Source organism: Aythya ferina (genome assembly GCF_964211825.1).
Source record: "Aythya ferina genome assembly, chromosome: 1".
Taxonomy (NCBI): domain Eukaryota; kingdom Metazoa; phylum Chordata; class Aves; order Anseriformes; family Anatidae; genus Aythya; species Aythya ferina.
The window spans coordinates 180,977,262-180,994,610 of NC_140296.1; the positions used below are offsets into that span (position 1 = coordinate 180,977,262).

Genomic DNA, 17,349 nt, shown 5'->3' on the forward strand with positions numbered 1-17,349 from the left:
AAGCAAGCTTTTAAGCTGGTGTCAGTTCAATTGTACTCTGCAGACCAACTAATGCCAAATATTATTTTGAAGTAACCATACATTTAAGAACATAAAAGTGTTGCACCAGGACTTGCTTGTGTCTGTTGAACAGACTATGCAATCTTAGGCACATCAGCTAACAACACTTCACTCAAGTAAAAGCAAACCAGAAAACCCATGAAAACCCACGTGCCAGCATCAACATGACTTTTCTGTCAATCTTTAGGCAGAAATAAAAGAAGAGGTGAATAATATTACCTCAAGAAAAAGATGGCTTACTTCTCAGATAACACCCGTAAGGTTTTATGCTAAGTCTTGCATCTTTGCCATATTGCCCAAATGGTCACTTTTTTTTTTTTTTTTAAACAACTTCAAAATATTCTGCCAAATAGAAATTTTTTTTTTTTTGTGGGGGAAGGTGTAAGGAGAGTCCTGGTACTATGATATGGAAGTATGCAGACCAGATAACTCTCTAATGATGAAGTTAAACCCTTGGCTTATATATTTTGATGTGTCAAATTTTTATTATGCTTTCTCAAATCCAGAAGAGCATGCCAGCTTCTCTTATTCTAAACTAACAGACATGTGAGAACGGAGCCTTCTCAGTCCAAAATGCATCAAGAAATAAAATTATTCGTGCCACTGTCCTCTGAGATGAATACTTAAAGAAGATGCCCGTCTGCCCCCCCTCTCCAAATATCTAAGTGTCATGAGAAGCACAGAACCAAACAGCCATGTCCCAGTATGTTGAACAGACTTGTCTCAGTAGGGAACAGTTTATAACTTGGAGGAATGCAAGGATTTCATCTTGAAAGAGTCATTGTTTAGGCTCTGTTGTAGAATACAGATAAAGATATTTACAGAGAAAATATCTTTCTGATATTGTTTGATGGAGGAAAGTGTCTCATGTTAGTGACAGGATTTTTTCTCCGCTTCTTTGGATAAAAAGCAGCATGGTTCAGAGGCATCCATCAGAGGTCATCATTAATCTTTGCAGTAATAAGATCCAGGCTCTTTAAAAGAGCTGGCTGTTAGTGGAAGATCTGCCATCACACTAAAACCTTTCAACTCTAGAGTTATGAGGAAACAGATTAGATTTTTTCTATCAGTGGAGTGGGGGGAAACTTTTACTAGAGCTTGAAAACTAGAATCAAGAATTTAGGGTAACTTACGAAGTGGTAAGAAGCCAGGAGCATTACATGTATGTCACTTAAAAAAAAATCCTGAATTGAAGACTAATTAATTTATGTCCATACACAAAGCATGACTTGTTTTCCAGGTATTGCTTCCTGCTGTTGCTGAGGCAAGAGGCAATGAAGTTCTGCTCCTACAGATACGGTCTTCCTGTGCAAGAACAGCTGATCCAGGTATTTATTTTGGTGTGTCCCCAAAAGTTCTTTGTAATAGGAAGCCCCCAACATGTTACAACACCGAAACAGAAGTTATCAGTTTATATGAAAAACATTACATCTCTTCAGTAATGATAAGGCTCAGCTATTCACTGAAGTCCATAACCCTTTCCCCCTCCTCCAAAGGCCCCACGACAAAAACAAATAACAATGACCACAACATCAAAACAGGCGATCGATTTGAACACATTCAGGTTTGCAGTTTAATGCAATCACAAGATTGCAAACCAGCTCACAAGTCACAAGAAGAAAAACCACAAAAATGTCTTAAGAGTGAAATTCCTATAAAGGGGGGAGGCTTTACAGATTCAGATGAAGCCCACGCTGCGATGCTGCCCAGCAGACAATCCCAAAGCTTCAAGAAAAGCACAGATGCTGACATGCCTTGTAATATTTATGTCTACGTGAACTCTCAGAGAAACCTCTTGATCGACAGAACTCCCCACAGGTACCCCTCTGAGAATACAGGTATTTCTGAGCTCTGTCAAAACACTGACAACACCAAGTCTACTCAGTTACAAGATAAACCTTCATGCAAAACATCCTTATGACACCAGCACTGAAAGAACAGCAACATCTGCAGGTAACTGTCGATTCCGCCTGCTACAACACATGCGTCCACGGAACCATGCGCATTTTGCTACCGTCCCAGGGTAAAACAACAAACCAGAGCAGAGTAGGGGAAAAAAGTTTACACTGAGGATATATGTGGCTAATATGTGAAGCAGGCCTCAGGCGGCTTGGTTAAGAAGGCCTCTTCAGCCTCCTGGCTCAGGCACAGAGTGCAGCCTGAACTAGTTACAGCATTTTAAGGAGACTGCTAAGATTGGATTTCATTATGGCATCCTCCTTTAGGCGGAGGAAGTTTTTCCCAGAGCAGTAATTCCAATAAGCCTAAGGAAAATGCGATCACCTTATTTCTACTACAAACTGAAACCCTACAATTGCTTATCAGTTTCTCCTACACAACAGTGAAATATTCAACTTCCCAAATGTAGGAAACCGTAAGAAATCCAATCTTTTTTTTTGGTTAAGGATTTACAAGTCTGTGTGGGATATGAGATGCCACAATACAAAAGATCCTACCATCTCACTAACTGGACCACATTTAAAGCGGTTATTTAGGATTATCTGGTGATAATACTAGCACTGATTTCCGTTCAGGGAAAGCATGCTTACATACTAACAATGCTAACAACTAAAATTCCAAACTGAACTATTTCCTGCTCACCCCAACTCCTACATCATTACAGCAAGAATACTGGGGGCCTCCAATTCATACTCAGGCAAAGAATATCCAAGAATTCAACTCACAGTATTTGAGGTCTATGGGATTACATACTTTAGAAAACCTCTCTCTATATATAAATTCAAGTTGATGTGCAAGATTGTGAAAACAGACCTTTAAAGAATTCTTAGAAAGTTAGATATTTATAAGGAAAAGATACTAAAGCCATTTAAGAAAAAGGAGGAAGTTTTCAGAACTGACCTGTATTAACTCTTCTTTTTGCATGATCAGAAGTTGCCTTAAATATACATCTCTTTCCTGTATAAGGCAAAGGGTTTTCTGTCATCAAAAATAATTTTAAAAGAAAATAATGACTTTACTTAACCTTTTTCCCCACTTACGTTTTACTGCAGTTTTCAGATACAAGAACAACTGCACAACACCATTACCAACGAAACACAGGAGTCCTCCAGTTTAGAAACATCACGTGTTATGACTGACTAATAACCAAAACTAATCCACTGCAGCGGACCTTTACACTCCAAACGTAACTTGAAATTAATACACTTATTTGAATTAATATTCTAGAAACGACAGAACTTCTGCTGATGCTTAAGGTGCACCTGTTTTCAAGAATTCCTTTACAGATAGCAGATAAATCACAATCTTACCTTCAATAATCCTATTAGGTGTTCTAGACCAAGACCATGTAAAAATACTTCCATGTCATCCAAAGCTGAATAGGAACTGTAAATATAGTAAGATTCAAGGTGAAAACATTGGAAAATTAAAACAAAAAGATATCCTCAACAATACTTTGCAAAAAAAAAAAATCCCAGACAAAGCACTGTCAGATCTAAACCTGCACGTACCTACTGATAACAGTAGTCTCTCAAAAGCATCATGGAGTACAGCTTAACCTATCAAAACTTCATAATTTTGTTTCTGGTCTATTAGGTAGAAAGTAGAGTTGAGCCTGAAGAAAACTACTTTCATAAATGAATGTCACTGTTTAGTAGCAAAACGTTCTGAATGAATTTTAAAGTTGCTCACAAAAGCCTGGAAAATTTCTAAGTGCAGTTTAAGATAAACTGTGTGTTCCTATCAGCTAATCTTCATACAAACTGGATTCAGCCCACAGCTGTTACCCCTTTAAACCAGCTCCATTTAAACCAAAAAACATTGTCAAGAAAACAGGAATGCCTGTATTAAAGATAGCAGAAATCAGTCCGGTAACAAATTTGTTGTCAGAAGGCTACTGTTCAGAAGTTATACTGATGAAGCAGAGTCACTCATAGGAAGTTCACAGTTTAACATTTATAAACAAAGATAAATCATGAATTCCCCACATTAGTAGAAGATACAAAAATTTTAAAAGTTTAAACAGCTTTCAACAATTAGATGAACAATTGTAATGAACAGAATTGAACTAAAAAGCAAATGATACAAAAATCAAGAAGGACCACTACAATTGCGATAGCAATCCTTCGCCAACATCTTGAATTTAGAGATAGTTTGCTCTGTCTTCTTGTTGGCCCTGAAATTAAGGTTTGCCTCCTTTTCACATCAAAGGCTAAGTCATTAAGTTCCTACCGTTAAAATTTGTTAAAAGTTTCTTTTTTTCTTTTTTTTTTTTTTTCTGAATACATAAGAAAACATTTCAAGTTTGTACACTGAGAATTCTCAGTAATTCTGTGGGCATACAGGGTCAATTTCAGCAGACAAAATATAGGAAGAGTTTAAAGATACTGCCCCTACCACGAAGTTGAGCAGAATTGTGTTATTATCCCTCTCCCCGCTGATGCCTCTGAACTGGGGCGAGGAGGTAAACAACCTGCAGTGATCAACTTTGCTTTTTGTTTAGGCACTCAAAGCATCTAGTTGGCACAGGTCTGGGGAGTCCTTTGGTAGCTCAAGGCTTGTAGGACAAGGAAAGGACATTTATTCAGCATCTGTATGTTCACTTGAAAGCCTCTCAACAAGATGATGACTCTTTAGAGAAGAGCAATCTGAAGTTTGAGAGAGCAAATTCTTGACAGGTGTTTGCCTCCTTGAACAGTGCAGGCACCTGGAGCCAGGACAATTCTCGTTCAGGACAGCAGAAGGCAACGACAGAAGCTACCCTCACTACCTAATGATTGGAAACGAATGACAGCAGCATCGATGCCAGGTTATGCTCACTGACCACGCACTGTGGGGCACAACTGATACCCAGCGCAAGATGATGCATGAGGAGCAGATTGGAGAGGAAATGGAAACTTAGAAACCAATTGGCAACGCCTGTGATGAAAATTATGCAGACAAACGGCAGGAAGGAAGCACTCAGCCTGAGGAAATATGATGGAGTAAACAAAGGTATAGCGTACTTCTTGAATCATCAGACAAAAAAAACTTACTCTTTGTGCATGTGTGTGTGTAAATTAAACACCCATTCCCTCATACACAGCTTAACAGCCAGACATCCGTTAGACTCAGAGGGACTGCTTTCTGAAACCAGGAGTCACAGTAATCACCAGAAATGATACAGATAAAACTGGTAGAGTTTAGAAAAAGCCTACTAACGCAGTGAAATCCTACAAGTGCAAAACTGCATAATACAGAGTTAGATCTGCATGGTCAGACATCTGGCTGCCACAAACTATTTTTAAGTGGGCTACAGGATTTAAGTGTCTTATTTTAAAAGCTTATCAAGATTACCACGACACTGGTTCAATGCCCTCTAGCCGCCATCAAGTTTCAACAGCACAGAATTCAGATAACGGCTGCATGGTGCTAACTCACTTATTTTATTGGTAACATGCAAGAACAAAGAGGACAGTGCAGATAACTGACTCTACAATGCCAAACCTTCACCCTGCAGCTCTACGAAGTACCTCTGAGATGACCGCAGTTGAAGCCCCAGAATATAAAAACCTTATTGAGGTAAACATTTCTCTAATGACCAAACCTGACGAGGTTGTCTGAAACGAGGTGCCCTGACACTACCTCCGAACTGCTAGCGTGTGACCTACAGCCAGCCCCATGGTACGGAACTGTGGCATTTCAAATTCAGCATGACTTGGCTGAGCAGGAACACTGAAAACCAACCTGACCAACCAGAACAGACTGCACAGAGACTATGGGCTCTGGATATAGTCTTCTGCAAACTACGTCACTCAAGGAGGAAAAGTGGATGGTTTCTTGAGGACTTCTTAGCTTTATGTTCTGGAACAAAACAGTATCAGACATCTTCAAGGTTGCTGAAGCAGGTGCTGCGTTCACCCAAAGAACACCTGCATGCTTCAGAGTCACATGTACTTCACTTGGACTTTCTCAAGGCCACCCAAGTGTCTGCATACACGTGGAAGAAAGAATGGGGCACAGCTGGTCCTGGTGGACTAACACTGAAAACAAGCATTCAGTGAAAGTATTTGAAATTTACTATCAAATGAAGTCTATCAAACGTTCAGTACTATCAAACTGAAAAAAAATGAAGTGGCACTGGACTCTGCCTCTACTTTACATCAAGTCAGAGGCAGGAAAGATCTAGAGCATGCTCACTGTTCATAATGCAAAGGAACTATGCGGTCTTGAAAAATTTAGAATATATTAATATACTTACTGTGGCCTCTTGGTAGTGCTCCAAAATATACGCAACACGTATCAGTAAAACTTAATCACATTGATATGAACAAATACAATCTCTCAGGAATGTTTATAAACTGAAGTTATGCTATGACTTTATTTACCCAACTCTGTGGTCAGGGACAGCTGTCAGAAATTTGTAGATAGCCTCTTGCTTAATCGTTTCATGGTATTTCCCTTGTGAGTGATTTACAGCCAAAGAGAGTAAACTATAAATCTGAAAGAGCCAAAATGAAATAATTTTATTTAACTTAAAACGTGTAAAGAAATACACAGAAGTAAGACTACAAAGAGATCTATCAGAAGTTACTACACACAGAGAACAAACATCTGCCATCTCTTCTCTCTAAAAGAACTACAGTGAGGAGTTAAGACTAAGCCCACAGAGCTTATCAAGAGCATTTCTGAATTAATCAAAATCAAAGCTCAACACTGAACTGATGCAAAGCAAAAGAATGTATGTAATGCAGTCCTAGAAGAGCTAGCATCCTGCATTTCAGAAGCAGCAGTACACCAATGTAATTATTAGTAGACCAGAGTTCTACACCCTCAAGGGAGTAAGTTCTCTGAAGAGCTTAAAGCATAAAGCTGTTTTAACATCTCCATTTCCAGCGCATACATGGACCCAACATTTAGCAGTTTATAACTGATGATTCTAAGTTAACTGTACCTGATGGACAAGGACTCTTTCAACTGACTAAGAAGCAAGCCTTCCATCAAATACCATTATGCATCAGTGATGAATTCCATAAACTGAATTGCCCCTGCATGAGTTAAGTTACTAGAGAATCTAGCAGAACTAGTGGAACACCCAAAAGTCCAAAGGAATGGTGAGACCAAGCTTCTGAAATTCAGGTGACCAGCCAGTTTTTTGTGCAAAGACACACACATATATACGTGGTAGGCTGACTCTCGCTAGCAAACAAGCCTCCACGTGGCTGCTTGCTCACTCCCCACGATGTGATGGGGTAGAATTGGAAGACCACAAGCAAGAAAAAAATTGTGGGTCAAGATAAAGTTTTAGTGAAATAAAATAAGGAAAAAAAAGGCAAGTGATGCAAAGGTAATCACTCACCACCTCCCAGTAGTAGGCTGACACCCAGCCAGTCTCTAAGAACCTTGCAACCCCCCCACACACATTTTTTCTTCTGGCTGAGCATGATGTCACACGGTGTGTAACAACTCTGGTCAGTTCAGCTCAGCTCACCCAGCTGTGCTCCCACCAGCCTACTCACTGGCAGGGGAAGAGTGACAAACAGCCAAGGTGCACGTGTGTGAAGTGACGCTGCGTAAGCACCGCTCAGCAACAGCCAAACCACCGCTGCGACACCACCACCATTTGGGTCACAAATCTGGACAGCACCACATGAGCTGCTATAAAGAAAAAATCCATCCCAGCCAAAGCCTGTACAATATGCAAGGAAAAAAAATGTGTCCTCCCAGAGCTAGTTTCTGCAGCCACAGCCTATGTGACAACCCATGGGGATGCCAACAGGATAAAGAGCAGACTCCTGATCTGGAGCTCAGGACCATTAAATATCCTGTAACATCTGCAAGACTTTGCAGTAACTGTACGAAAGCTAGCACTTCACAGGTCAAGAGGCAAGACCCACCTCTGAAACGGGAGGAGCCTGTTTTCCCTTCTGTCAAAGTCATGTTATAAGATTATACGGCCACAGCCTGCTGAACAAGTCATTTATCAAAGGCAGAAAGCATTTGTAGCCCCTTTCAGTAACCTGAGTTGACAGATCACTGAGCCTTGTACACTGATCTTGCTAGCCTACACTGACAACTTTGTGCATAGTTAACACTTCTGCTCCTGCCTAGCCCTATAGTCTTACAAGAAATAATAACAAGAAAAAAAAATCTAATTACAGTGAATCCCAATTCACTAAAGTGAGTAACATTCTTAAAGAGACACTGCAAAAACCCATGTCATTGGCAAGAACAACTCGAAGCAAAATACACAAGCCTGATTTGTCTGATCCACCATGCATCATCCAGCAACAGCGGTAAGCAGATTTATTTTAGGAAAATATATGCTGTTTTCAGCAGCTCTCTTTATGCTGATAATGAGTTGCTGCTCTTCCAATGATCTAATGACCAATTTATATTGTTTTAGACTGTCTTCTCTCCTGGGAACAGATTTGGAAGGCAGCCAGTACATACCGCTACTCCCCTTTTCCCCCTTTTAGCTTTAGCCTTTTACCTTCCAAATTCAACCACAAACTACACACTGCAAAATAGTTTAATATCTACATTCTCTCACACACTTGGACATACAGAAGGAAACGTGTTCTTTTACTACCTCTCATATCAACAGTACCGACATTAATAATCCCTTGTCAAATCTGTATTTCAAAGTCAAGGATTCTACAGAAAAAAGGGAATTATCCCCAAACTTCAAAAAACAAAACAAAACAAAAAACAAAAACAACAACACACAAAAACAAACCCTTAAAAGCATTCAAAGCACTGTCCTAAGTTGGGATATAACAGAAAATAGTCAGCACAGATGGAACACAAAATGTATGCAACTAGCTGCTACAGTTTAGTTATTAAAGTAACACTTCTACAGAAAATTTCTGAGGCAATCTCAAACAAGTAAACAAACAACAAAATAAACCCAAACCCACAGAATCTGCATCTCAAAAAGAGATGAAGTACCTCTAAATGCTTATTGATTTTTGCTAGCTCTGCTGCTGTCTTCTCATCCTTAGTCTGTAGATTTTTGTCAGCTCCAAGCTCCAGCAACTTAAAAATGACATTTTTGTGTCCATGGTGTGCTGCCCATATTAATGCCTGCATAAAAACAGTCTTGTTTTTATCAAGTTTACATAAGAAAAAAAAAAAAAAAACACACAGTAAGAATAGAGGTTCAATCAATAATACCACCTGTGTAATTTCTTACATGGCAGAATCCGGAGACAAAGACGGTGCAAAACAATCTCAAGGTGGTGGTAAAGGAGTGTAAGTGAGCATTTTTGAGGAAGGTACACTAGAAACAAGCTCATGGGCTCCTGTTTGTACGTTGTTTTTTAAACTTTAGTTAAAATACATGGAAGTAGATCACTTACTGAATATCCATTTTCATCTTGGGCATTTATGTGTGATCCATGAGCAACAAGAAGCCCAACAACACGAGAATAGCCTTTTCTAGCTGCATACATCAACGGAGTCATTTGTCTCCTGAAAGGAATGGGGACAAGAACATCAAGATGTTAAAAGCTCACTGCATTATCAAGGAGGGCACCTCAATTCAGTGAAGACTGAATATGTGTAGAGCAATTCAGAGGAAGAAAGCCCATGACACCACATTCACACTTTACCATAAGGTTCAATTTAACAGAACAGAGATTCAGCAACTTCGATCAGTTAGCATTTTTTAGAGCATTTTAAGAGTTGGCATTTATTTTCTAAATGAAACAAAGTGAAGTCAAAACGGTGCATTGAAACAAAAATATCCTTAACCCTTCCCAGATATGAAACACAGGAACTTGGGTGACTAAACCAATTCTGATTTGGTTCTTAACTACGTGAAACTTTTTTTTTTTTTTTCCTCTTTAAAGACCATCTCTCTTGATACTACCAGAGACCCAGTGGTGGGCCTCTCATTCAGTACATGGAGCAGCTTAATCAGGGAATAAGGACAGGTGTAGATCAGTGTTTCCACCTTATTAAAAGCAGAGAATATTATCAATTTGCCCATTCCTTTCATCTACATGTATCTGGGGAGGGAGGGAAGTAGCACCTTCACTTTTTACTTCAAAAAAATATATATATATATATTTTTTTTTTTTTAAAGAGAAACACAGTTAAGTGATTAATTCTATACATGGTTTAATTTAAACTGAAAGTTCCAAAAAGATTTACTGCAGTTTTGTGGAAGGCAAACTGTAAATTGTAATACTCTTCTCGTTTTAACTATTCAGTTAAAAATAACAACTATGTATGTATTTGCAAAATTATCTCTGGTGAAAACAATATAAGCCAAGAATCACAGGTCACACAACTCCTGTGAGTGTGCAAAGCTGCAGTGTGAGTGCAGGGTGCACAAGCACAATTCACATTCAAAATGTTACCTGGGTATACTCAGGTGAAGTCTTCAGAAAATTACAGAGAAACACCACACTAAGTTGTTTTTTTTAAATGGTATTTTTTAAAATAAGTTCTTAAATGGTAAGAACAAATGTATATCAAAATATTTTTGTCCTTTGCCTCATTTTTGTTCTCTGTTCCCTGAAGTGTTGACACTTTTTCTCCCTATACATCCACAGGTATATTATGTAAAAATATATACATATATATATATATATATAAAGTTATTTCTTGCAATTGACTAAGTAGTAAGGACTTACAGACACTATCTTTCCCTTTTTTTTTTTTTTATATCCCAAAACTGTGTTGACAACAGTCTACTGATCTTATACTTCTACTCAGATGTTTTTATGGTTGTAAAATGAAACCACAGTGAGTTGGTTTGAATGTTCTGAAAGAAAAAAAATATTCCTCAGATGTTTCCATTTAGAAAAGTATTTTTTGGGAGTCCTGACACTTACCCTTTGATGGAATAAAACCACAGAACTTAAAAGGGTTGGAAGAGAGTTGGATTTTCTTGTTGCTATGAATTAAGAAGTTATAAACTGAAATATTTTACTAATGATGTCTGATTACAATTAACTGTATCTTAAAACGCGTTTTTTTTTTTTTTTTTTTTTCCTGAAAGTGTTATATATTTTTAACGTACAGCTCCACGACAAAAATTTGCTGTCAAAACTTTATGTTGCGAGGATGCAATTTGAGGGACTTTCCTAAACTTTATCAGTTTCTTAAGTACAATGTTGACCACTAGAGGGACCCCGAAAAGCATATGTATATCAAAGCAGATGCCTTAAAACGCTGACTTTCTGCTTACTTCAAGAATATTGATAGAAATATGGCTTTGCTCATCTTTTTTTTTTTTTCTTATTCACAAAAGGTTCTGTTAGGTTAGTATTTTGTCTTACACAAGCACAGGTAAAAGTCTACTGAAAAAACAGGCATATAAATGTGAAGAAGCCATCTATTACTTGGAAATATGGAAAACGGAATGTAACTACACCTCCTCAAGATGCACATTTAATATGAGAAAAATCTGGAAATGAAATGAAGAAGAGATTGCACCAGTCTCTAACTACTTTATTTTAGCCCATCAACCTTTTCAAAAGTAGAAGTTCTGACTGAATGTACGGAAATACTTTTCTTATAATAAATAGGGTGCATTGGTGGATTCTGATCTTGGGTGGATTCTTATAATAGGGTCAACTGGTGGAACTAGTTGCATAAAAAAGTTTCCTGGTCTCTTTCTTCAGCAGTTTTAGAAGCCAAACAGTAACCTAGCCTGATGTCATAGCTGATGTAGCTTAAAGAAAATGCTTGATTAAAGAACTCCTGATGTCCCTTCTGACCTTAATCACTCTATGATCCTATCAAGATTACTGCAAAAAAAACAGAGAAAAACACTCTATAGTCAGTCCCTCTAACTTAACTAAATAATGCTATATATACACACAATGTCTATATAGAGACAGAGACCTATGAACATCAACATCATCATTTTAAAGAATAAATAGAAGTTGATTACAACCTAGTAATTTGTAGCAACAGAATCAAAAGGTACTTGCCCAATGCAGACACTGCTTCCCACACTTATTTGCATTTGGTGATAGGCAGCCTGTGACAGATTTTCCATGCTACCACCTTTGAAGTGTTTCTGTCTACAAGAACAGTACATTCCCATCCATTTTCATTTATTCTGCTTCTAGTATTTTTTTTTTTTGAAACTTGCACACCGCTACTACCTCGCAATTATCTTCTGCTTTTTCAAAGAAAAAATACTGAACAAAAGTCCAGAGGCAACAGAACACTCTTTTCTCCAAAGTACAACATGTAGAGCCTACAACTGCACAGTACTGCAGGGATAACATCTGAAATCAAGGCAACAACTTGATGACATGAAAGGCACTGAGAAAGTACTTCTCCCTTTCTAAGTAAAACCCAATAAACGTGATGTTTAAAAGGTCCACCAACATGAATAGGCAATTCTGACTTCAGGCATTCCAGTTTCATTTATGTTTTAAATTGAAAAGCTACAGCCTGTTTCAAGGTAGAAACATTTACAGCACTGCTTAAATATGCAACTGCATTTATGCAGCAGAATCTATGAGGGGATACCATGCTATGTCTTTGACAAAACCACTTCTTTGGAAAGCAAGGCCCATTTACATGTATGTCTGAAAGTGGGTGGGAGACGAGCTTTAGGGAATAAAGCAAATAAACAACTTTGCTATCCCAACCCTGTAAAAAACAAAAACAAAAAAAAACCCTGCAAATAGAACTGCAAGGTTTAAGATCCAAAATATCCATCATTTCTTGTTGAAGACACAGTACATCTTACTACAATCTAAAAAAGCCATACACATAAAGCATAGTGATAACAATCCAAGTAAGTGATCTGAAGAATCCTCTCTTCGTTCTGAGGAACCTTGCAGACACTCTAGATTCAGCAACCTGGCTCACAAAAGTACCTGTGCACCTGTTTTGCAAGAACCTGTGAAGTCCTTTGGCGTTGCACAATTTGCCACATGGCATTTGCCCATGTTGGACATGATACTCAAGGGTTAGTCAATATAAAATAGATACAAATCTTAAAGTGCACATAAGCAACTTATTAATCAAACATGATGTAAGTTGAACCTGTCGTGCAGAATTCACCACGTCTGACAAATACACATTCTTCTGGTTGGAATCACTCTCAAGCGAAACAAAGTCCACCTTTCTAGAAGATTCTCAATGAGGGAGGAAAGGAAGAGATGTCTTCCACCCACACGCAGGTTTCTTTCCATCAAAGAGATATTTGTACAAAATTTAGTAATGCAGCTTGGTAATCTTGAGAAGGATAAGTTGTATTTGAAGTCTCACAACTGCAGAAAGGTTTATTTCCTAAAACGATATATCACTAACATTAGGGAAAAAAAAACATAGCAGGTAGTAAACAACCTTATCAATTTAGTCTCTAATACTTTCTTCTTGAGACCCCAAAGAGAAGAAAAGCTACAAGACAGCAGTATTTTAATTAGTTGATGTGCAAACTGAATATTGGTTCAGGAAACCAAGAAGCATCTTCAGAAGCTTTTGGAGCCAGTTTATTAACTCCAGTGATGTACATTATGCTTATAACTGAGAAATGAAACAGTAGCAGTGTGCCCATAGCAACAGAAGTGAAGCTGTTTGTCCCTTTGCAAGCTTACTAGGATTTTAAGGAGCGAGGTGGAAAACTCTGTACAACAAACAGGATTGGAACCTACTTTAGCAGGTTGTGAGCTGCAATATACTTTTGTGAGCTGCAATATACTTTTTTAATTTTTTTTTTAAAAAAACACTGTTTTCTTAAAAGCAAGGTGGCAGAAGAACATTCTACCATCTTGAAGGAGAGCTTGTTAGGAGAATTAAGCGTATAGTTCTAGTAAGAAGGCTGGGGTAGAATATATGTCAGGCTTAGTTTCAGACTTCATTTTAGACCACCGTTCTTTTATGCTTCTGTTTCTCAACATTTGCATAATTCTGGTAAAACAGATAGAAAATAGATACGTAAGTTCTACATAACACAGGAGATGAAAAAATAGACAAAGTAATTTTCACACAGCTAGAAGTCTACAAAGGAGGTGATTATAAAAGTGATTAGCATAAAAGGTAACAGTGGGGACTGCAAATGCTATGACATGTTCAATCATCCTGCCCTGTCCTTCTACCTCCTCACACTGTCCCATTTTTACAAGCAAAGTGGTTTAGCTGAAGACGCAGCATATTCTGATTTAAAAGAGAAAAACAAGTAAACCACATTATCATGTGGAAAAACAAAACAAAACAAAACACCACCACCAATTCTATGCAAATAACCATGAACAGTGAACACTACTACCAAAAGAAGAAGCCAAACATACTTGAGACAGAACCTTGCTGGTATAATGCTAATGGATCGCAGTGCAGGTTTTGTTTCTGTTCTACAGAAAGGCTGCTCAGGGGACATCCTGAGACATGAGGATATATTGTTCTTCTCACAAAGCCTGTTGCAAACAGTGTCTAACATTGGTACTGTCCCAGAGTATCTTGTATCTCTGCCTCTGATTAACAGTACCAAGCCTGGTGGTACCACTGTGCATTCAATACTAGCTGAAAATAGTACAGTCATCCAAATCGTCCATTTCTGTGTCTAGACTCCCCTCTACTACGAAAAAGGGTGATGAACAAGCTTCAACACTTAAGGTTAGAAGAATGGCTTTTAACTCACGCATTTACTGCACTTTTGACTTTTTCCTAACTTCAATAAAAGGAGGGAAGACACACATGGCCGTAGCCCAGATGAACACAGTACTTTTATTAAGAGTAATTTTTTCCATCTTTTTTTTTTTTTTTTTTTTTTTTTTTAATATTTAGTCCCTTTGTACTGATGTTTGACCAACATAATAAAATGTCTTTGTGAGTTCATAGTGCTAGAATGAGACACCCTCTCGAACTAACAAGGTCTAATATGAGGTATCACAAGATCCTTTTCTTGCAGAAGAAGATCAAAGATCTTTACTCAATCAGTATTAAATGCCCTGATTTTCAACCAGTATTAAATGCCCTGGCCATAAACCACACTGTAGTGCATTAATTTTTCCCAAGCTATTTGCCTTTGCTGAGATGGACTATTAGTCATTTGGCGTAGTTAACTATCACACCGCGATAACATCAAGGTCTTTAAAATTATTATGCAGCCATGCAGACTCACTATCTTATCAGTAGCAATAAATATCTTGCTAAAACTGAGGTGTTACACAATTGCTTTATTCTGTCTACGCAACCTGAAGAGGGACCTACCTTGTGAACTGGGCAATACTGAGGTGAAAATTTTACCCTCCCACTATCATCTGTATTTACAGTTGGAGTTCATGATTTTAGAGGTCTTTTCCAAACTAAATGGTTCTACGATTTTCTTGAGAGCAAAAGTAGCCTAAAACTTCCATTGTGAAACAGTTTCTTGATACTCCTTAAAACTACTTCGAATGTAAGCAGAAGTGAGTTAATGTAGGCAATTTAACACCAGACCTGAACGGTGACTGTATTTTAACGTGCATGCATTGCTGTACTTAACAGTACGCTTCCATCTCAATTTTTAATCTTCACAACAACACAAGTATAACAAGACAGAAGAAGATTCTGGTGTTATAATACTTGCAAACAACAACTGTTTTGAAGATTTTCTCCAGTCACAAAATTCATAAACATTTTAAAACAGAAACAGAGTCTTGGTCATTGACCAGGATTCAACTATACTAGAAATTTTAAGATTGAGGCAAAAAACGCCACACACACATCCCACAGAACATGCAACAAAGAGCTTATTTCAAAATAAAGGAAGTTGCAGTCATTCACCTATTTGTATGTCCTTCAACAAAAATCTGTTAGCATGAAACATCAACTCAAAACACTGTCCTTACCTGCAAAGCCATTAGGTTTCTTTTATCGTACTTAAATAAACAAGAATTTGGAGGGTATCATCATTAAAATCCAAGTCTACTAAACAACCTATGAAATACAATCCTAGGAATTGTTCTGTAATTTAGTTGTCAGTTGGTGATACTCTTTTACTTCTGTCTAAAATGAAGTCACAGGTTAATATTAATAAAACCAGTGTACCTTTTAGAAAGCACTGCAGGTAAAAATAAGTTTTTAAAAAACAAAACCAAACAAATAACAAAGAGTCTGCTTAAATATTTCCAGGCCTTACAAAAGGCTTAAGTATATCATTTACATTTGAGAGCAAGGGGGAGGTAAATCGTACAAGATAAAAACATTTAATTTCTCAAGCTAGCATTCACTTAGATGAAGCACTCCGAGTACAGTAGCTCTGCAAAGACTACACAAGAGCAGGTCTTACAATGCTTTCTCATTTCACCTATCCAATACCTTGTTTGTCTTTCAAAACTCTGCAGTTGGCACTTCTGCTTTCATACACTGCCTTCTCAATAAATACTGGTGGCTATAAAACCAGTTTTACTTCCTGATTTTAATTCAGCAAAAATAACAGAAGTTACTCTGCTTAATACTTTCTCCTTAGTATTCTATTCTATTGCAAAGAAACCATTTACCTATCCACTCTTAAACTTGTCTTCTTTCTTAGACTGCATTTAAAATAACAGGTTATTTTTAGTACTCTTCTGCCTCGTCATGCACACTTCATGAATTAGTCAAAAAAAAAAGTTTGAATTCCTGTTTATCACCTCCAAATGATGTGAAATCAAAGAACAATCCATATGGCTTCACTGCCAGATCAACAAAGAACAAGTATCAAACTCTGTCTTACACCACAGTTAGATTTTCAGCTGTGAATTCACATACATTTCAGTTGCTGGCGGATGCAAGGGAAGACTCCTAAAATCACTGTTTTTTAAGTACTGAGATAACCAAATAATGCAAAGTTTAGTTCTTAACATGCAGTGCACTGATCACATAGTGAAGACTCATGATAATCTCTACTCACTGACAGTTCAGATGTCCTCTTACGGAACACTCTGCTTGATCCACAAGAACAGGCGAAGCAGGACTTGAGTGCCATGCAGAGGATTTGTTGAGTTTCATGATCTTCACAGAATTCTGATGGGTTTCATCCCAGTGTTTCTGAACACACTGGAAGAAGCCCCCACAAAGCAGCAGCTAAACTGCCATTAGCAATTCTAATAATGGAGCAGTATGCATGGATGTCAAATACTGGGAAGGGAAAAAAAGGTAGCAGGAAGATTTTTGAAAAAGAAAAAATCCAGCTCTTGTCATCTAACTTCTACTTTTGTTTGGTTGAAATGCTACATTTTGGATTGTCAGTTACCTTTTCATTTGAGAAAGCAAGAACTACCACAACTGGACACTGGATCTGGTACTACTCAAGAATTAACTCGCATGTTAGCACAAGGTCTTAGGGAACAAAGAGAGATAGTAAATAAGTAAGATCAACTATGCAAAACACACACTGAGTTTATAAATAAGGTT

General features: G+C 37.8%; 1 protein-coding gene across 5 annotated transcripts in view; it reads right to left on the minus strand.

Annotated features, from left to right (window-relative positions):
• The window catches only part of ASZ1 (ankyrin repeat, SAM and basic leucine zipper domain containing 1), a 37,940-nt gene that overhangs the window by 8,822 nt on the left and 11,769 nt on the right, over positions 1-17,349 (minus strand). For 4 of the 5 annotated variants that reach the window (XM_084534869.1, XM_084534866.1, XM_084534868.1 and 1 more), the window contains 5 exons: positions 9,360-9,471; positions 8,950-9,099; positions 6,387-6,499; positions 3,330-3,405; positions 2,920-2,976 (listed from right to left, as the gene is read on the minus strand). In XM_084534869.1, coding sequence (XP_084390995.1) covers positions 2,920-2,976; positions 3,330-3,405; positions 6,387-6,499; positions 8,950-9,099; positions 9,360-9,471 — 508 coding nt within the window. The remainder of the gene's footprint in view (positions 1-2,919; positions 2,977-3,329; positions 3,406-6,386; positions 6,500-8,949; positions 9,100-9,359; positions 9,472-17,349) is intronic. The other variant, XM_084534867.1, reaches the window with a different exon arrangement.